At 34.2% G+C, this 22,777-nt stretch overlaps 1 protein-coding gene across 2 annotated transcripts in view; it reads right to left on the reverse strand.

Moving 5' to 3' along the window:
- POT1 (protection of telomeres 1) overlaps positions 1-22,777 on the reverse strand; it is a 57,203-nt gene that overhangs the window by 17,124 nt on the left and 17,302 nt on the right. The window contains exons 8-12 of one of the 2 annotated variants that reach the window (XM_026790337.2): positions 22,599-22,713; positions 16,479-16,616; positions 15,592-15,722; positions 8,451-8,741; positions 4,255-4,410 (exon numbers count right to left, since the gene is read on the reverse strand). In XM_026790337.2, coding sequence (XP_026646138.2) covers positions 4,255-4,410; positions 8,451-8,741; positions 15,592-15,722; positions 16,479-16,616; positions 22,599-22,713 — 831 coding nt within the window. The remainder of the gene's footprint in view (positions 1-4,254; positions 4,411-8,450; positions 8,742-15,591; positions 15,723-16,478; positions 16,617-22,598; positions 22,714-22,777) is intronic. The other variant, XM_005481936.4, reaches the window with a different exon arrangement.

A 22,777-nucleotide genomic window follows, 5' to 3' on the forward strand; every position in this document is an offset into this window, starting at 1 on the left:
TAGTATTTTCTTTATGTATAAACACAAAAAATTAAATGTGGGAGAGGAGAGCTCAGAAGCCAAGAATATAAAATGCTGTGTCTGCTTTCTAAACTTGTGTGTTGAAATTCACACAAAAGTCAACTGAGCTACAAGTTTTAGTATAACATTCACTTTGCAAGACTTATCATCACTAAAAAATAATCTTCCAAACATTTATTGGATCATTTTCTGAAAATTTTATATTTTATATCACATGTTAAATTTTATTTCTAATATCACTTTGAACTACAAAAAGAGATGCATAATAATCAGCATTGCCAAATACTGAAAGGGTCTGTAAGGTTCTGAACGCCAGTGTAGAGATGCCTGGGTGGACAGCATGCTGTTTCCCTGGATTCCTTTGGGAGGCAGCCTTGCTTACTGTTAAAAGCACAGAGCAAATGTACATGCTGTGGATGAAAATGTTACTGTATTTCTGTTTACAGAACGCCTGCAGACCGAGCTCTTTATATACATACACAGCTCTTTGTATTCTGACTCAGAAGAAATTGCGATCTACATTAAAGTAAACACCATGATTCACAGAGCCATCACTAAAATCTACAAACCCAGCTCCTTACTTGACTTAGCAGCAGTTCTGTTTATGACCTACCTCGTTTAGGGGAAGTTAATTAAAAAGTGAAATTAAAGTGAATAAAAACATTTCTTGTAGTAATATAAAATATACTAGTACCCTATTTTCAGACTCATTCAAATATTACTATTTAAAGAATACATATTAAGGGGGTAGAGAGAATTGAAATGCAGAAGTCATATATGCAGCTCCCTGTAACCAGTTAACTAGAACAGCTTTTTAGCACAGGAAATTCTCATGATTATTTCAAAACATATAGTGTGCTCACAATCACTCTGGAATTCACTGAATTCATAACAGCATGTGTCATTGCAGGTAAATAATAATGTTTGTAAAAAAAGGCACACAAGAGGCTGTCTTTATCTACAGGAATCACCTAACAAATTCACCTATACTTATTTTACTGCCTATACTTATGGTTGATTATATTCAGTGGTATTTCTTTGTCATCCTTTTTATTGCACTAATTTTACTGAGTAAATAGTGCACAACTTTCTGCAAATGAGACAAAGCATATACATGGCATTTGGGAACCATCTTGGGCAGTAAGAAATACCAACTTAAATCCATTTAAGAATTTGAAAGACTCAAGAGTAGATCTTGGACTTTTTCTTTTGTTTTTTTTTTTTCCTTTTCAATGAGTAAAAAGACAGAAGTGGGAGAATACAACTCACATGTTAAAGGAATGTTACCTAGGAATGTAATCTATGAAGCTAGATATTGTGGCCATGCAGTTAACTCATTTGAGTTGTTTATTGAAAATGGGACTCTGGCACTAGGAAAGCAAACTTCTTAGACCAAACTACTATAATGAAAGACATGGCATGATATGGTGGGAGAAACAGCTGAAAATATACAGATTCTACATCTGAAGATATGTAACACAGAGCAAATACTGTGGAACTATGGACTCGTATGTACGCTCAAGGTTAATTGTTTCAATTGCACTATCCATAAAATGGATGGCAACACAGAATTGGTGGCATCAAGCCAGAAGAGGAATGCACTGGATCACACATTCAGTGAAAGACAGAAATAAGGAAATCTCTGACCAACTGTGGGCAGCTGAATCCACTCACTCACCTTGATGCTTACCACCTGAGCAAAATGCCCCAAATGGAAAAACTCATGTCACAGACCTACTCCCAAACTGCATGGCAAAGTCAGTGAGCCCTGAGAAGTTCTGGAAGATTGGCATAAGGCTGAAGAATGTGAAGCAACTGCATTCCAGTCAGTTGTAGGCTGGGGTTCCTACAGTTATGAGAAAGCTTCATCTACTCCAGGTACATTGCCAGAGGAAGAGGGAAATTCCAGAAAAAGCAGTGAACACCATTTTCTTTGCTCAGCTGTAGGTCTTGCCATGTCCTTATGTGCCAGGCAATAATAATCTGCTTCAGAGATGAGATTTCTGAAAATTCTTTTTGTGCTGCTGAAAAGCCACAGTCTGGCCCAGCAGGAAAGGAAGGCCAGTAAATACAGAGGGAAGAGTCTACTTACAGTATTAAAAGCAGCATACCTTCAACATTCCTTTAACTAAAGTTCTCTCCATTGAACGTTTTAAGTATTGTTTATCTTAAAAAATGAGATAAAGTGCTCATATCTTCAGTATTCTCTGGACAGATGATCTAAAGCTTTTAAAAAACTCTTCCAGCAATTTCCTTGACAATGTGCTCCAGGATTTGACAAAAATTCCCTGTAATATATTACCCACTTTCTCTGGTGTGTAGTACTTAATTACTTGTCTGAACATGTGCCTACAGATAAGATTTTAAAATAAGAACATGCATTTCAAGATTTTATAAATCTGCCCTTCTTGTTATCAAGGTTGCATAAAACAGATTGCTCCTACATAAAAAATAATTTCCAAGCTGTAACTGTCATTGCAAATGGTATACAACAGGCAAGACTGTAACCTAACAATTCTATAACAACTTACATTAAAAAAGGCCACTCTAAGCTAGTGCTAAGTATAAAAAAGAAGACTGAAAAATAGTGCACTTTTTATTGTGTCTGAAACCACAAACTGGCAAAATATCTAATCACACTTGGGAAGGTGCATGTGAATACACTAATCATCTGTAAGTTCTACACTGCTACAAAAATGAATTTAAAAAAAAACTTTGCATAACAAGATCCTGAACTCAATAAAATATCATACATATTTGGATTATACTTTTTCATGATATGACATAACTTCCACTAGTATTTAAAAGCCTTTAAAGAAACCCCTCTATTCTAGGGAAAGTTCCTGCCAAGTTTTATAATATATATGTATGTATATATAGAGGTAAAAATTATTCTCTGAAATGCAATTAATTCTACATGTTGCAATCTGAAACTCGTAAGTATTTCTGAAATGTAGTTGTCAACATATTAGCCCTTTTTCATTGATAACTCCACTAAGACAAGCAACTAGAAAGTGGTGTACAAAAATTAACTAATTTGAAACTTGTACAACTTCTATGACTGAAACTACTGCAACTTTGGATACAGCCAGAGGGAGAAAAACACCCACAAGAGGTCAAGGGGGGTTTCCTAACAATTTCCTTTGAAATTATTAAACCTTCTACTACACAGTGCAGTATCCAGCAAAGATAAAAATGCTCCAGAAATGTGAAAGAGCAAGTGGGTAGGAAGTAAAAAACTGAGAGTGAGTATGAAGACATCCCATTTATCACATACTCAATATATATTGTGATTCAGTTCCTGAATATAAATGGGGGAGAATAATAAAGGGAGTATTATCAGCTAATCAAGAAAATATGTTTTATTAATATTACAATACTTTTATCCTTCAGATTCAAAACATACCATTTCACTAGAACATAGTTTTTTTACACCAGTTAGCAAGAGAAAATTTCTGGAAGAGAACTTGAAAGTAATGAAACACTTCTGTCGATTTTGTTATGAATTCTTACACAAATTCTTACACTTATTTTGCTATCTGTAATTTGCTTACGAATGGGTGTTAATTTATCAAAATGATTTCATGTCTGCTGATAGACCCAGCATAAAAAAGGGTTATCACTTTTATTTTTATTTTCTGGTAAAATGTTTTCTTAAAAATGATCTTGAGTATAGCAGGCAAGGCATGAAATGAGAGATGCATTCTTTGCCAAGTTCCAGTATTCAGAAGCAAGATGGCAGTATTGCTGAAGATCTGATGTTTAATTATGTTGTTGTTTTCTCTATCTAAGCATAATCAACATTACTGACCTACTAAATGAAGATTGCACTGCAAACTGCAACTTATAGAACAGAAAATCTTCTATTGATTTAAGAATTAAAGGTCCTTAACAGGACTACAGGTTTAACACTGGATTGTGTAATTTAAAAATAATTCTAAAGCACAGAATACATTTTCTGAGAGCATTATTTTCACTGTATTATCTATTATACTGCAGTGTCTGGAAAGTGCTTAATTTGAAGAATTTTTCATGGCAATTTTTGGGTAATGAGCCTGTTTAACACATGTTGAAGAAGTTTTGCATTCAAATAAAAGGTATGGGAAACACTGTGAAAGATAAAGAGGCACATGAAACTAATTACAGCAGAACTGAATTGATGCATTCTCTGAAGTGGTTTCTAATCAGAAAACAGGCCACAAAAAGAGACTGAAATACCAAACTGTGCATTACCTTAAGTGATTCTGCCAGTTGTACATGATTATCATAGACCAGAATGTCCACTGCTAGATTTTTCAGCTGATGAAGAAGAACTTTTTCTCCTTCCAGGTCTTTTGCTTCCACAGGCACCTTCCATGTGGGGTAGGGACATTCAGTGCCATCCCAAACCTGCAATGCAAATGAACTATTTCAACGTGCTCAGAATACTTTAGATTCAGACTTTAAACAACTTTTTACATTTCTTTAAATTAAAAATTATTAACAGTAAGAGCTCTTAGTTGTAGTCTCAAGCTAAAAGTCCTTAAAATACTTGAATTAGACCTTACAGGATTTTGTAACTTATTACTCCTTACAGAGCATAAAATAACCTCTACAGACAGCATAATCAAGGGCTAAGACCTAGAATTTGTTAATATTTAAATAAAAAAGAACAGCTCTAGCAAAAGCTCAGCTGCTTATCCAGCACAGAATGACACAATATTCTGAGCTGGAAGGGACCCACAAAGATCATCAAGTCTAACTCTTAAGTGAATGGTTCAATGGGGATTGAACCCTGAACCTTGGTGCTCTCAGCACCATGCTCTGACCAGCTGAGACAATCTCAGGGTCAGCAGTCACAACTATCAGAATTCATCATATGCAGAACTGTATGTACTTAATATTTTAATCCTGCTATTAGGGTTTTTTAACCACTCCAGCTACAGTATGTGAATACTGAGTGCATATACATATACTGCATATGCATATACAGCATATATTGACTTAATTACTGATGATCTCCTATAGCAGTAAACACTGCTAGTTACCCAGAACATATTAAAAAAGCATCAACAGTTAACCTGTATTTATTAACAAGGATTTTAAAACTTGTCTGCCTAAAGCTAAATCCTTGATACACTCCAAGTACTATCAAGTACTGAAATATCAATAGTTATTTTTCAGCTATCAAAGTGTTGTGAAAAGGTAAGTTTACTGAGAGGCTTAACATCCTGAACTCAAAATCTTACTTCTTAACCCAAACATTATTCTGTAAACTATGGTCTCCTGAGTTTCTGAAGATACACTCTTCTCAAAGACTCAAAAATAATGGTTTGATTTACTGGCATAGTAAAACAAAAATCTAGAAGCATTTTGAATTCTGAAATGCTGCTTTTCATAGAATTTCATACATATAGGTTCAGCAGGAGAACCTATTTTCCAATTTCAGACAGTTTGTGATTCCAAACTTTGTCCCATGAGTTAGACACTGCAGAGGGCAAGAAAAAAAGATGCTAATGCCTAATTTTTAAAGGATTTCTGCCTCTTATACTTAACTGCTTTGGATCAACAGACCCACAGGAAAAGATCTAAGAATCAGCAGAGCCATGTATAAATGCACCAGGAATAACTCATGGAATATGCATCCAGAATCAAGAGATAAAAGGGAAAACTATTCACAGCGAAAATGACCCATGACATCAAATTATGTTGCCAAATAAGAGTATATTCTGAAGGACCCAGATAATGAGGTGGTATATGCTGCCACAGATAAAAAAAAGCCTGTTATCTTCTGATCCTGCACCATGAAATACTTAAAACCACCTTTGAAAGAGAGGTTGTCTATTGCTTGAATTATCACATCTTTTCCAGAACTCAGCTTGAAAACAGATTTAGTGCATATACAGTACAAATTTAGTCACTGACAGAGTAAAGAATCTTGAATTTGTCAAAATTGTCCTTATTTTTCAACTGGCTTTACTTGGTACACTTTGGTAATTCTACACTGGAGAGATGATCTGACAAATGGATTAAAATAACCTGCATGCTCTCTGTTCAGATAAAAAGGATGGTAACTCAGTTCTAAAATGTCCTTTGCCAGAGGAACTAACTGGGCTGGCACCAGGGAACCTTTTAGAGGAATTTCTAAGCTAGTGAAACTTCTCAAAAAAAAATTAATTTTCAAAAGTAGTTGGGATTGGGTTTTTTCTTGCACAAATAAAAAAACAGATAAAGCTCCCTACCTCAGGAGCTTGGAAGCTCTACTTTACACTAAACATGAAAACATCCTGGTTTCAAACTGTCCTGCTTTCAAAAATGCATACTGGAATAAAACCCAAAACTGGTTAAATTAATTCTGAGTAAGAAACAACAAATTGTTCTATTACTAGCCATGAATAGATTTGAGCTAAAGAAAAGTCAGTGATACCATTTGATCACCATGGTTGGAAAACACTGAAATGGGAAGACAAAACACCTGTTTCTATCTTCAACAGAATTTGCTCATTGTATGACTTACCTTAATGTACACAATTTAACTGACAGACAGAAAGGAAGAAAAGATTAATAATAAATCTCTTATGAAAGGCATAAATGACAAAATAATTTCTAGTGTATATTCTAGAAATACATCTCGATCAATATGGAGATGAATACATCTCCATCAATAGTCTCCTCCAATATGACTAACAAAATTCTCAGAAAATGGAAAACACTAACAGCTGAGAGATACCATCTTTATGCCATGCCCAACTCTGCTGCTATGCAAACAGAAATTAATTTATCAAGTGTTATTTAAAAGCTATGCTACAGGTGATGCACAAAATTGCTGAAATTCATTTTAGTTGTCTTTGAAGCAGTCTCCACTAGGTACATGAGATCAATGCTTATAATAATATTAATAATTTTTCATAGTACAATCAATAATTAATTTAACAGTTATACTTGGAAAAAATAAATGTAAAACATTATTATAAAATGGATAATCAAAATAATACAATAAAATAATATTTAATCATTCAATTTGAGCTGGTACTGAATTGGCTGTTTTGTTTGGCTTTTTTTATTTAGCAAATCAAGAAAAAAATCAGAAAATCCATTGATAAGTTTTTAGAAAGGTTTCTTTTCTATCACAACCAGTATTTAATATCAGAAATGGATTTTGCTATTGTTGAAAAATGGAGGAATTTAGCAACAGAATATTAATGTAGCATTATTAAGCTTGTCGAATGTATTGTAATACATATTTAAGTATTTAATATTCTATACTAAATAATTAATCAAACATTATTTGACCTCAGACTTCTACCTTCCTAAGTCTACCCTAAAATTTCCCCAAGTCATCACCTTTACAATACAAAAGTGACAAAATCAACTTCAGGTCTTACAACACAGAGAAGTGTGTAAAGAAATAGCAATTTAAGAAAGCACTTGTCTCTGTCCTTGCAAAAGGTCCTCCAATGCAGAATATACACTTATTAATGAACAACTTAATTACAGTCTACAAAGTCATGAAAATTTACTGGGTCTCATTTGCCATCTATTTCACAAGGCATATTTAAATGGAAATGTTTGCAGCAGTTGCAGAATATGTTATAGCGTGCACTTAAGGTTTGTTTCTCTGTAATAATGCATTGTTCTGTATGAGAAAAATCTTTGCTGCTTCAATGAAGGAGTAATACCAAGTGCTAATTCTAAAAATATTGTAACAATACCGTTTAACACAGTAGAACCAAAAAATAATTTTATGAAGTCACAAAATGGAAAATAAAAGCTTGATCATTACTTATGTTTTAACAATCAAATACAAAAATAAATACAGAAGGGTCTTGGAATAACACCAGACCGATACATCTGAACTAAAACTGGGAATATTGTGGAGATCTCCTTTTCATTTAGTTAATGTTAAGGATCCCCTTTAGAATCTGCTCTCCTGTGCTGTGGCACTTTGCATTTTGTATTTTCAGTAAGCACTGATGCCCAGAGTGCTTATGTGTAACTAAAAGAAGCTACCTGAAATCCATCACAATACCATAATCCATTCATTCTTTTTAGGAAGTGCTACTTACTGCACTAATCATATCCATCAAATCTAGAAAAACAAACAGTAAATGCTGCTAACTAGAAAACAAGGATACAGTTTAAAACTAACAACATTTTTCAAGATTAAGAAATCTTGTGACATTTATCTACAAATCTTTGTGAAATTATGATCTATATAATGCCATCTTAATAAATCCCTGTAAAAAAACAAATCAGGCGATCAACTTCAAAGACAACCAGGCCTTCTATTCTGTTTTCATGAAAACAAAATAGCTAAGGATCACAGATTTGTTTACACTAAAACATTTATCTACACAGTATTATTTAAATTAATATGTCAGTTTTATTGAAAAATGTATCACAATGTCTTAATAAACCTTAAAAATCTTTTTTTTAAAAAGGAAGTCTACCTTTAGAAGAAAAGAAGATCCATCCACTTTTGCTTTTCCTACCAGCTGGCAAGTGAGATCAAAGAACAGCATTGGCTGAACACCAGACAATTTTGTTGCTGGTCCAGAGATGGAAATATTGCTGGCTGCCCAAATACGTAATTCTTCTACTGTTTTCTGTTCTTCGTCCATGAACGTGTACACTCTGCTTGAAGTTCGAGGAATTACTGGAGCTCCTACAGTTCCATCAAATGTTAAGGATGCAAATCCTCCACTGGTAATTCCCTGCATCTGTCCATTGTATTCTCTGATCTGTAATAAAACATAAATGAGGAAAAAAAAAAGTTTGTACTGCATGGATAAACAAATATATTTCTGCTTTATCATCCGCATGGAAAATGGACCACTGATCATTTCTGTCCCTGGTTCTATTGGGACAACAGAGTCAAAATAAAAACAAAGCAACGAAGGTAAAATTAATATTAATAACAAAACAAAATGTATAAGCAGAAATATCATCTTGTACAAACCTGAAGAGGCAGACTAATAGTTACCTGTAACAGTTCCACCTACAGCATCTTTACAGAGTATTTTATTTGCACACATCAAAATATTTGTGTGGGGAAAGTATCAGGATTGCTCTTCTAAATGGGGAAACTAAAGCACAAGAGAAATTAATTTTTAGGGTTTACACAGCAGAGTAATGGCAAAGTTATTATGGATTCCTGGTTTTGGCCCCTCCCAACAGCCATTTCCCAATATTATTGAACTGAAAAAAATATATCAGTTCAAGGAGATATTTGTTTTCCATAAAGCAAGCAGTGATGAGCTTTCATTCCTTGAGTTATGAATACAGCTATCACAACTATCCAATGTCTATTGCCCTGCTCATGCAGGTCTCCTGAATCCTGCTGATTTTGCTGCACATCTGCTGCCATATGAAACACAATATTTAAAGTCAAGGGCCTAGTCTAGTCTTACTGCTCCCTGCAATTATAGATTTATCTATATCAAAGCACTGCATGACTCATTATCCAGAAATCTGAAACAGTGTGTTTTGCTCCATCCTCTTCTAATTAATGTGGGGTCACCAAGTAAGCAGTAACATGCACGAACATGGCCTTTGTGAGACAGTCTAGTATGGGATTCCCAGTGCTCAACTTCCAAATGGTTGAAAATCCCACTGATCTGCAAGTGCAGAACATGCAGTGTGTGTCAGAAGTTCTAAACAGCAAAACACTGCCAATGATTTAGGACTATATTTTATAAACATGGTGAAACTTAAAAAGCAAACAAATCAGGCATTCATTGACCTTGGAAATTCATATGCAAAGCAGTTCAATTTGGTGACAGGAACTCCTTTAATCCCTGCTACTCTGACATAATGCATAAATGCATTAAGGGTCATCTCTAAGATAAACCTTGATTTACTTAAGCATTCTTCAAACCTGACCAATGGAACACATCAATTCAGAATGAATTTTTTTCCAGTGAAACACTGAAAAGCTTTGATCTTTTAACCTCACATTTAAATATTGAAAATACAAGAAAAGTCAAAGGACAAATAAGGAAAATACATGGTTTCATAACCAATTTCCCCCCATTATCTACAATCTGGAAAAACATGCTCCCCTGTAAGATGTAATATAAACACACAGATTTACTTTAGTTGCTATCACTGGCATTATATTCCATAGCTTCTCTAAACAGGTAACATCCAGAGGGGATGAAAACTCTCATCACTTTTACCTATTCATCCTGTATCAAAATATACTTCAAGAGTATTTTTCATATCTTGTCTGACATGTCAAATGTTTCTTGAAGTGTTTTAATTTCTAATTTACCTATTCATTTATTTTGTCATTAAAATCATCATAAAAATATCTTGATTTTTTTCTTAGTAAAAAATTCTGTCCTAATCCTCTGTGAAGGCTCTAAGCTTTTCACAAAACCAGAAGGAAAGTACTTTGTCTCCCTGGGCTTCCACCATCACTTATTTTCCTCTTTTCCCAAATCCTTTATGTCATGCTTTGAGCATTCAGGAAGCTGACATACTGTACTTTTGACATCTCCTAGTACCCTCATTTAGTGAATTTGAAATCAGCCTTAATGTTGGAAGAGGAAATTCTAAAATAATAACTAAAAAAAGAAATAAAATATGTAAGAAGGTAAATCTCAACTGTCCTGATGAGAAAATTGCCAATGATCTTTAGCAAAACCAGATGACCTTACGCACAGGCAGGTGGAGAAGCCACTGGTCCTCTCAAACAGAATTCAACAATATTATTTAGTGAACAGAAGAAACAGGAGAAGAAAACATGGAATGGGTTACAGAACAAAGTATTTAATCGCTGGAAAATTACTTGTGTTGGTCCCACAAAAAAGATGATGGCCAACAGAAATTCTCTGGGCTTGTCCTTTAAAAAAAAAATTGCTAAAGTCAAGAGGGATCACTGGAGTGTAAAATGAACAAAATCTATGGAAAGATGTTGTTTCTCTATGGCACTCATGCATATCTCAGACCAAGTTAAGCACTGATAAAGTAAACATGTTGCATTTTCCAAATGATTTTGAAATTGAATTAAATTTATAAAAGAGCCAATCTGGGAGTTTGGCATATGACAATGATTTCCCCTTCAGTAGATTTTGTGTCATTTCTAGACAATGTGGACCTGTTTAAAAAAAAAATGTTGGGGGAGGGTGAAGCAGGGGGTTAACAGGGAAACAAGGCAGACTGCTATCTCTTTAAAAACTCCCTGAGAATTTTAAATAATTTCAATAAATAATGGTTGCTAAATAAAAATATCCTCTGGGACAAAAAATGGAGCAGATAAAATGCATTTAGCTTGTTCTAAGCAAGTAAATTCCAATACATATTGCAAGAATCTTTGGCATAGTTTCTGTAAACTAAAGAACAATAGGTGGAATGTCACCTTAATAAACTACTACATGGACAATAAACTCTAGTGATTTCTATGGAGTACAACCCTATACTGAATATGGTTATTGAAAAGAAGCTAATCTTGAAATATTTATAAATAGATTTACAGCAAAGTAAAATACATCCTTTTTTTTTTTTCTGAAGATGGTGTTATTCATTTCACTAAATGGAAAAGTGTGATAGTAAGTAGTGTATAAAGCTGGAATAATAGCATCTCCACGGTAGCTTTCCATCAAAACTGATTGTTAAATTATAGAAGCAAAGGACTATTATGAAACCACTGCAGGCACAGACCATCTTAGAATACCAAAAAATGCCTAGGGAAACAACATATACTAAACTAATGTATGTTTTTATACTAAGAAAGAAGATCTCGTTTTTTTATGATTGTAACTGATGATATTTGTATGAAGGAAAGTATCCTGTCAGAAAAAAACCCCACCAGAATGCATCCGGTATATTTCATTATATTTTGCAAATGTTTTCTCATCTTAAGTAAATAGTCTAAGCAAATTTGGATAATACAGGGTGCTGATTACATTTTCTTATATTTTAATAATGTAACTCTGGTTTACTTGTACCGCCAGCTGTATGAACAGAGAGATACTAATGAAACAGAGAAGTAATTTGAAGTATAAATGAAACCATTTTGAATATGTTCAAATATCACAAGAAGAAAACTGAACTATACAAACTATGTGGAGGCACCTCCTAAAAGAAAACTAACAAAGATAGTCACATGGAAGTAAAATGATTTTTTTGTGTTTGAAGACATGATAAACACATTTAGACATTAGGACCATAAGGGATAGCTTATTCTCCAGCATTCCTGAATTGCTGCCTGCAAAATAAAATTGTTTGAAACATCTGTAGCAAAAGAAACACAAATTTAAGAAGTAAATGAGCAATACAATGTACTTTATTTACCAATTCAATTCACCTGAATATATAAGTATTTTGTGGAAAAATTTGTATGCAAGAAGTTTATATACTTAAGCCAGTTGAAATAATTTCTGGTTTACTAATTTAAAAAGCCAGCAGGCACTGTGATACTGCTTTACAAATTCTAATAGAGTAAAAAATTACTATTTTGGAATATTTTCTACATATTAAAAATCTGATCAGTAACTTGACCAAAAATACTGATATGAAAATCATATTTGCAAATTGCTAAGATAAGACTTGAAATTACAGAGACACTCTATCACTGCCTACAGTCATTATTTCCAGACATTATTTACTATAGGATAAACACTTGTTTTTAATTTAAATTCTATTCAAAGTGAGTTGTATGCCTTACAGAATTTTTGAAGGGGAACCACAAGCAATGTTAATACTGACATTTCTGGGGGGGGGGGGGGAATAAAAAGAATTGGTTTTTTCTGTATTAAAAAAAACCTCCTAACTGCTTACTAAAAAAAAATTAATTCCTTCCACTCTTCAGAAAAACAATTTGAAAACTGGGGAGCAGTGCAACAGAAAACACGCTCTTCAACATCTTTTTTAGTAGAAAGTCTCAAACCTAATTTTGGCCAAGTTTATATATTTGGACCACATTTTCTCAGAAGACACTAGGAGTCCAGGAGCTCTATTCTGCCAAAGTTTAATGCTCATGCAGCATGCTAGATAACCAAGCTCCAGACTTTCCCCCTCATCCTTATCAACCTGACAGCTATGGCTAGAGCTGCCCAGGAATAAGAAGTAAGCAGACATTTCTGCTGTGTCTTTCTCCCAGTACCTTCCATATTGCATCAAGTAGAAAGAAGGGAAGAAATAAACTTTCATTGGACAAACTGGATTAAACTAAAGGAGAGCATAAAGAGACAAGGAAACTGCTAGCTAAGGGCAAAAGTAAGATTGCTCCTGGAAATAACAGCAGATTGTTTAAAGATCAAAGTAAGCAACACAGTGGAACGAATGCTATTTTAAATATTACTAGATTTAGGAGAGTGATGCACAAGAGGAGAGACAGAACAGAACTAGTAAGGATAACAAAAAAGGGAGTGTGATACTTCTCTGTTGTTATGAAGCCATGCTCCATATATTTGACATTCAGATTCCCCCTCCTCTGTGGACAAATATCTTAGAAATTCACTAGCAAAACCTACATCTTACACTGGTCAATCTAGTGATCTATGAAAGGAATAACTGTTGATATTGTGGCTATTAAATCTTTTTGCTCAAAGAAACGATGTGTTTACATTGTAAATCTAAAGAGTCTGAATCAGATGAATGTGCAACTAGTAGCATTCAAGGAATCTGATTTTCCTGCTGTTTTTCTCTATTTTTTTATTTTAGAGATCTAGGATGCTGCATTGGGCATGGTGGTATTTGGTCAAAGGTTGGATTTGATGATCGTGACTGTAACTTCCAATCTTAATGATTCTCTGATTCTGTGATCTGACCACAAAATGAAAATAAGAGGATTATAACCCATGGTTATCCCAAGGTTAGTAGATGACAGTTACTGATGTCTGTGCAAACTCAGTTCAGCTCATGATGCATTTATGCTATGATACCATGTTCCATAACCCCCAGGACCCTATTTTTCTAAAGAATATTTTCTGACACAGTGCATGCCTTGAGAAGTGCAGTGGTGATGCAATAATACTGTCTAAGAAAAAGGGTGACCACTTTACAATTCCTACTTCATTTGTTACAGCAACTGGGCCCTATGTACAGAAGAAGTTAAGGTTAATGACAGTAAGAAAAGAGAACAGCATCAGGATTACTATGACAAAAAGCTAGAGAATTAAGGCTGTGTAATTGCTACAGAGTTTGCAGCATGCCAAGGAAGCCATACAAGTGAAGTTTATAATCAGAGGTCAGTGACTTGGTCTTCATTGTCCAAGTGTTGCACACGAATCACACAGCTCTGCAAAGCAATGCATTGCTCTGCAGTGCTGTGCACTCAGGAAAAAGACCAACAAGACCCACCAGAACACATCCTGGACATCCTGACTGCATTAAACAACTAGAGTACACTGAACAAGAGGAACACCAAAATAACAATATGCATCACTATTTCCAATTCTCAAACATTAAAATGGAAACCGAATACCAATTCTCTTCACTGGAAGTGAGGAAATAAGTTATTGTTTGTGAATCCCTCAGAGGTAATAAAGAATACCAGAGAAAAGCCAGTGAGGAAATTAACCATTTTATCACCATGGCAGGGTTTGAGGCATTTTAACAAAGGCAGAATACCAGCCAAAACTCCTAAGTCAAGGGACTACAAAATATTGCAGGCTTAGCCAGTACCAGCAGATTGCCCCTTTCCACTCTTTAACAGTGTACAATTAGGCATTATTTTTAAGATATTAAGTTCTTTCTTAACAATCTCAGTAGTAGTACTACAGATATTTATCCCTTCTATCATTCTTTTGTAAAATCCTAAATTTCCTAGATCTCTTTAGTTTCCTAGGACACTCTCAAGAGTGTTCAGATATGCAAACTGGGGTTTTTTTTTGTTGTTTTATTCTTGGTGTTTTGTTTTTTTTTTTACTGGTCCCTTTCATTACATTCAATTTCTCTGATAATTATTTCACGCAAAAAATAAATATGTATGGTTATGTTGCAAACTAATGGTAAAATCACATCTTTGGTCCTATTATACACCTCTTTAACCATGGTCCAGCATTACAAGATTTCTATTCATTCCCTGTAAGGTGGTTCCTCTTCCCTATACAGTTGCAGCAGGCATAAGAAAAACATCCAAGAAGCAGTATCAAAGCTATAAACAGTTTCCTGCATGCCCTTTGATACAGATAAATAGGAGTAATGCAGGATAACACTGGAGCAGCAGCAGGAGCACACTGCACTCTAACAAGCCCAGACAGACTCCCTCTACTGGAGTGATTCTCCAGCTGACCTAAACTGCTCCAGACGCCCTACTGAAACAGAAGACCTAAAGAAACTCCTTAGTCTTACCAGTTTGAAGAGGAATAAATTGTGCTGATTTATATCAGTTAAATTCTATCCATCTAGAAGTACCACATGATTTTTTGTCAAGTAGTTTAATAAATATTATTGTTGTTGTTGAAAAATGTAATAGTTTACTTTCAGTTTTGGTCCATACCACAACCATAGCTGTTTTAACAACCAGCTGCTTTATCCAATGTCTCCAAGAGTTAATTTCTGTACATATAGAACTAAATTATTCCTATGGTCCTCTCAGTGCAGAAAAGCAAGCATATAAACCCCCCACATCCTAGTACATACCTTTATTCTATGAAATCGAACAATATCTCCAACTTTGTAAATTTTTGGTAGAAAATCTAGGTTTCCACTAAAAAGACTGCATGTTAACTTCACATTTGATTGGTCCACAAGTGTTACAATTGAGCAATAATCTGTAAAATATAAAAGTGTCTGGATGAGTAACAGGCATTATGGAATTATTAATACACAGATACTAAATTTGGGAGGAATTGGCCCTATGGCCAATTGTTTTTTGCTATGATTTGTGTAACTTTTTTATTTTCATTTTTTTACAGTACCATAATAACTGAAATGTGACCCCTCTTTTCGATAATTAGCCCAAATAACTGAAAATGAAATGTGTGACTAAGCACAGCGCTGTGTGCAAGAACACACAAACCTTTTTCTTCTGTCAACAACAGGCATACTATTCTTTCACATTTCAATTACTTCTACAAAATGAGGCACATATCTACAATTTAATAAAATCATTTTCTAAGATTTATTTTGCACAGCTTTCTGAAAAGGTAATAAGTTCTACAAGTTCTACAAGCAAATTAAAGCATAAATTACATATCCTCGATTTCACCAAAATATGCAAGATAGATATATATACCACAAGAATAGAGTCACACAGTGGTAGCCAGAAAGTAGAGTAAAAATATGAAATATGCCTTTCTGAAGTTAAACTTCATAGAATTTCACTTCTAATAATGATCTAAAAAGTAAAATCAAAGCAAGATACAAAGATAACAATGCAGATCAGCCAAGAACAGAGCAGTATCTGTGGATGACATAAATGAATCCTGTATTTTCCATTTCAGCTTACAGAACACGTGTGCTCTGATATCTTATAAACAGAGTAAAAGCACATTTGCTCTTTTGCAACATGGCAGCTGGTAACCTACCTGAGAAACCAAGTAGCAGTGGGAAGAAAGGCCCTGCTCTCCTGAACCTCCTACTGTCCCTCCAAGAGACATCTGTAACCACAGCCAGAGGAACAGAGACTAGGAAGGAGGAAAGGGGTGCCTGGAGTGAAGCTGAACCTGGAAAAGGTGGAGGAACAGTGTCCCCCCTAAGTGTTCAAATATTTCTTTGTCTCAATATCTGAATGAGTTATTAGATGTTTATGTTAACTGGCAATGAATTAAATTCCCCAAATCAAATCTGTTTTGCCCTGACAGACACTTGCTCATCTCTTCAAAAGAAAAACCGAAACAGAAGAGAAAAAAAAAATCCTAATTATCAAAAACCCCAACTTCTCTTAGCTGGAATTCTAAGAGGTGATAATGACACTACACCAGTATATCCAGCTGGGAACTGAACAAAGGTATTGTAGGTCTAAAAGTCAATGAAGTCCCCATCATGCACATTATAAAGATGCAGACACATAAACTGTTGCTAGACAGCTCTGAAAGAGAATGCTGTCAGGCTAGTAAAACTGACAGATTTGCCTTGTATAAAAAAGCGACAGGAAGGGAGTCATAAAAAGATGATTGTTATATGCAAACTCTCTGAACAGATTCCCTAAACATGAGGGCAGGTATGTAAGATTGGATTAAAATACATGCTTCAAAAGAAATATTCTTCTGTTTCCAGCACATATACACTTAAATTTTGCTATGATTTAAACTTAAAAGTTGAAATTCCTTTATGATTTAAAGGAATGAAGTGATTAAAGAAATCCAATGAAGGCTTACCAAGAAATAAAACTTTTCCTACAGATACAAAAACCTTCTGTATTTCTATAAAACTAGTATTCTTCTTCCTTCCCAAGTTTTTATACAGATTCAATAATGACAAATCATTTTGCATTCAGAAATTGCTGAGATCACTCTTTTCCACTCCCACCAAAGGCACAAGGTCCACATACAGTCTATTTTAACATTTTATGCTAGGAATGTCAAGAATAAACTCCAGTCACTGGCTGACAAAAACTGCAAGTATTTACTACTGTAATCCAAAGACTGATGCATTTCTTTGGGTATGAATTCTAGAGGTTAACTTAAAAGATTTGTTGCAAATATGAGCAAAATGAGCAATTAAGAAGAGAAGCCCATATGGCTCATAGATTTACAATCCTTTGGGGATGCAGAATAACATGCTACAGTGCACTGATATAACCCAACATCACAATCAAGAGGAAGTAGCAAAAAACATTCCACATTAAAATTGTGGTTACTCTTTGATGCTGTGATTATGCAACCTAGTCAGCTTCATACATGTGCAGCTGCCTGTTTAATGGCAGAAGTTAAACACACTACCTCAATTTTCTGTGTAATTAGCATAATCATGTAAGACAGATAATCATCCTAGTCAAAGCAGTATAAAATAGTACACTTGCTTTACATAGCCAGGGAACACTTTCTACATAACAGAGGTTCAGTCTTCCATGAAGTCTTCTGTGACTTCAGTCTTCTGTGCCTTACTTTCACCTCAAAACATCCCTTTTACAAACCTAATTACAATAGAGGTCTCTGAGAACAAAGTATAAATACTCAGTTTTTAAATGAAATCCTCATTCAGCAAAGTCCTTTATGAAGGTAAAAAATAAAAAGCCACTTGTCTTCTCTAGTTGAAATGTGGAAATTGTTTCCTGTTTTCCACAGTAGCATTACAGATCATTGAATGAATTCACTTTTCTGAAAAAATAGTGAGTCAAACTCTACACAAAATTGCTGAATTTACATAATGTCTTAGAGTTAAACAAAACAATATAATGTCATTCTTCACACTTGTGATTTTTCTCAATATACTACCCAAAAAAGCAAAATTCCTTCATTACCAAGCTAATAAATAAATAAATAATGGAAGTTTACGTATTGGAGTCAATTTTCCCTTAGTAGAGAAATTAACTCAATTGATTAAAAAAATTCACTGATTTTCTTTAAAAGAGAATTTTTACCACTGGTAGATTTTACTTGCAATAACCTGTCTTAAAAATATGACACAAGGGATGCACAGTTCAGCAAATTTATATGCTACAGAAGAAAGCTTTCTACTTTCATAATAGATTGTCTCAGTAAGAGCACTGAATTTCAGTATTTCATAGTGCTACACAGAACTTAAAAGTGAACCTACCTTTTTTTTAAATATATTTAATTATTATGAAGAGGTATTCTCATTTAAGCTTAACATCATGCAAGGAAGCACCTGCCATGGACAGCTACCTGTGCTGGTAACCCCCCAGAAGTGGTGTTACAAAAATAAGGAGACATAACCCATGTTTAATTTAAATGGAAATACAGAGTGATGGTCTGTATGCATCTTATACACTTTTTATACTCTTTCAGCTAAGTCTTTATTGTTCTTTAAAAATACAATTGCTATAACCTGTTAACAAGTTCTTTATTTCATTTCATAAAAATTTGGTAATCAGTAGAAGGTGGCACTGTCTGCATGGTGAATGCTGACTGTCAAACTATCTAGGTCCTTTAGTTTGAAATAGGAATCTCTTGCAGCTCTGTAAAAGTTACTGAAAATCTAAAATCCACTATGATAGTCTAGGTTCCTTCTTCAGGTTACAACTTTTCCTTCATAATGCCACAGCATTTCCACTCTTTTTACAGAAATCTCTGTTATGCTGGCTATGCATGAGCAGAAAACCACCATTTCTCCACAGTGTGTTCAGACAGGTAAAAAAACCACAAAAATCCCACACCTTCATGTACAAACTCATTTTTCAGTTATCCTAAGAAAACCAAAATTGCTAAAAAAGCTTTCCAGATTAGTAGTTATTGATATTGTAGGACTAACAAATTGTTTAGTATTTACTGATTAAAAATTTATTGTAGTTCTACTGAGGACTTCAGCAGTTCCTGACAAATTTGCTTGTATAAATTGTTAAGGTGGAAAGCATCGATCTAATTACACATCCCCCTCTGGGCAATCACATATTTATTCTTCAATAACATTTAGTGGAAAACCCACTACCCTGAACCAATAACTTCTTCCTTCCAAAAGATAAAAAAGGTTTTGGGCAATGTTGTTAGTAGTCAGGGACTCTAATTAAAGACTGCCTTCTGTTTCTTGTATTTCAATACACACAAAAAAGACAGATTATTGTAGCAAATTATTCTCTCTTCAAAACTAAATGAAACATTTAATACTGTTTTCAAGAATTTCTGAGGCCATTCAATACACAAGTGTCTGCACTAACACCCAACAGCTGACCCAGATAACTTACCATTTATATTTCAACAAGACAGGAAAAAATAATATACATGTGCACACAGTCCTATGTGTGTATATATATGCACATAAAAACATATGCTGCAGAAGCCTAAAACAAAATCTCTGAAGAATCAAACTGCTTTACTAGAGCTTGTTATTTCTAACATAATAGTGATACACTTTAGAGATACAATTTGGTAACTACCAGAAGCATCTGGCTAAACAGATGTTTCAATGCCATCATTTGAAATCTCTAGATCAAAGTAATTGTCTTTAGATTTCTATTAACTATTTATTATTATTAATTCCTTCAGATTTTTTTTAATCTTTTATTTATCTTCTATATTTTAAGATAATAAAGAGTGATTATTTTAAAAAGAAATGCATATAAACCACAGTGAACAGAAGGGAAAACAGTATTCTAATCCCTAGGGGTCTAGAAATGAAATTGCTGTCTTTACCTCGGCAACAGTTTTTATTCTGTTCTGCAAAACTTATATAAATCCTCAACATTTTGATTCATAAAAGAACCCCAAAATGGAACACAATACTTTGAAGGAAAAACTACTGCAGATATAATTGAGTCTGCTTCCTCACAAAAGGACACCACAACATTCTGTGATGAGTTTGCTTTGCACTGTAAAGTTGGTTTTTTATTACTTGCTAAAAATTGACTATTGCAATTCAAGCTGACCAAATGGTATCATTGAAATTAGAGCTAATTTTTCAGCTACATAATTTTAAACAAACTCTTGGTTGTTTGATGAACTTGGCTCAAGATCAAAAAACAATTGAAAACAAAAATAAAACTCTGTGCTTCAAAAATTCTTTAATAATCTGATTTGATTCTTAATCTGCATTTTGGGCATGTAGAACTGTTGACCTGGAAGTGGTCAGGCTTCTTAGAAATGTCTTTTCCAAAACTGTCATCCTTTATTAATTTTGATTCTAAGAAATATTTTGTAATAATAAAATAGTTACAATCTAAATAAATGTCTAGGTAGGATAAAATGAGATTTTAACTGAACATGTGACATAAAAATACACTGCATGTATCTATGATAAAATGCTAGCAGAAGGCTTCCCCAGAAAAATAGGACATGAATTCTATGACATTGTTGACCAGCAGCAAGGATTCTTCTTCATTCTTCCCTGCTTTATGGAAAATACTGACCAGTATCTACACAAAAAAAAAAGAGTTGGGGAAGCAGTAGGTGTCACTTTGTAATGTCCTAAAACTTTCATGGTCAAGCACATAGTCTCTGTAATTGGACACTACAAAGATAGAGGTCTTTTTTCTTCTATTTACTTCTCTTTTCTTTTAAATCTCAAGGTTAAGTACTTGAGATATCCTTAAGATTAAGAGAGGGATAGAAGAGAACATCATCTTTGTTAAAACTTTAAAATATCTTAAACTATTGGGGAAGGAAAGTTTGAATATAGTTCTGAACACTTCCAGCAGATCTTCTATCAGACAAAATCCCATTTTTCTCTTATATAAAGCAAGACCCAAAGCACTTTCTTGGACAATTTTCAAAACTCATGAAGTTCTTATATACTGAGGTGTCAAACTATATGCCCTGAGAAAAAGAGTGCTTAGCTAAAACAACTTTCTGTGTAATAAATGATTTATGAACATACTGAAAACTCATTTAATTCATCAGTGTTTTAACACTCTCACTTAATGCAATAATGGCAATGAAAATGATGAACTTTAATTATAGATTACAGAAATCAACTAGACTAAATTAGGTACCTGTCCAGTGGTACCCACCTTCAGTGGGAACACAGTGCAAAACCTCAGCCTTAGGCCTTCATGTGTGTAAGAAGGAGCAGCAGCATATACCTCAGGGCATATTTATTTAGTGAATAAAGACCCATGTGGATAAAGTACAGAGGCCCCACTTTCCAGGCTTCCCGGGGGCATCAGCTTGAAACTACATGATTCTGTTATTAGTGTCAGACAGAGAATGTATTGGTGCAGGACTGGGTCAGATCTAAAGCAACTACAGACTTTTCTGACAAGAGCCACTTCATGCTTCATGTTCTGACAATGCAGAACAATCATCGACAATTTTGTACCCTCTCAAGCAAACATCACTCTGGATGGTGCAAAAACTTAAAAACCAGCATTGAAATATTTGACTGATTAGTGAGTATTTTTACTCAAAACCCCAGACTAATTAGAACTATATTAGAGATTTTCATTATAGAGTAGTAAGTGAATTTACAGCTATCTTCATAAATAAGAAATATCAGATTGTGTCCCTGTTCTCCAATGATACTGTTGGGTTCATTTTAATAATGTCAACTGAAAATATACAGGGAAGACATATCAGGAAGTTATTTATGACATTTTGGAAAGGACTAGTTGCTAAACAAACAATCATTGTCTCTATTAAATTTCTAATAATGAAATGGAAGTGATTAACTTCACAAATAACTCAGATGAAAAAAATCTCTCCTAGCTGCTTCAGAGACATGCTGCTTCATAAGACAGTGCATTTAACTTCACATTTTTACATATCTGGAAAGAATGGCTGCCCTAATGATTTCCAGCAATCCGTGCTTGTCTAATTAAGATGCTCCAAGTCTTCAATTCCCTGAAGTCTTGTTAAAGTAGCTGGACAAATAATAAATCCCCTTTAAGAATTTTCTTCATTTGCTATCCCCACCAGTCTGCCTGAACTGGCTGATATCTCTTATCTATTTGTTTTTCTGTTTCCTTGGTATTAGCTGGTCAAAGCTATGGTCAAAGAATCACGTGAATTTGTTTTTCTGGTTGATTTTGAACAAACATAGTAAGAACAGTTCTGGCTGGAGGACATTTCAAATCTCTTGAATATTGTACATACCAGTTCCTTTGCTAATATATGGAGGCTTGAAGAATTTCACAACTCCATACAAGTTCACTACAGTTCCATCTTTAAGATGATTCAGGGGCGTATACACATATTTTGGAGCAACAGACTGAAAAGGCATGATACAATAAGGGAACAGAAGAAAAAATTAGTCAAATAATTCACACAGAATT

The sequence above is a fragment of the Zonotrichia albicollis genome, chromosome 4 (assembly GCF_047830755.1).
Source record: "Zonotrichia albicollis isolate bZonAlb1 chromosome 4, bZonAlb1.hap1, whole genome shotgun sequence".
In the NCBI taxonomy this organism is placed as follows: Eukaryota; Metazoa; Chordata; class Aves; order Passeriformes; family Passerellidae; genus Zonotrichia; species Zonotrichia albicollis.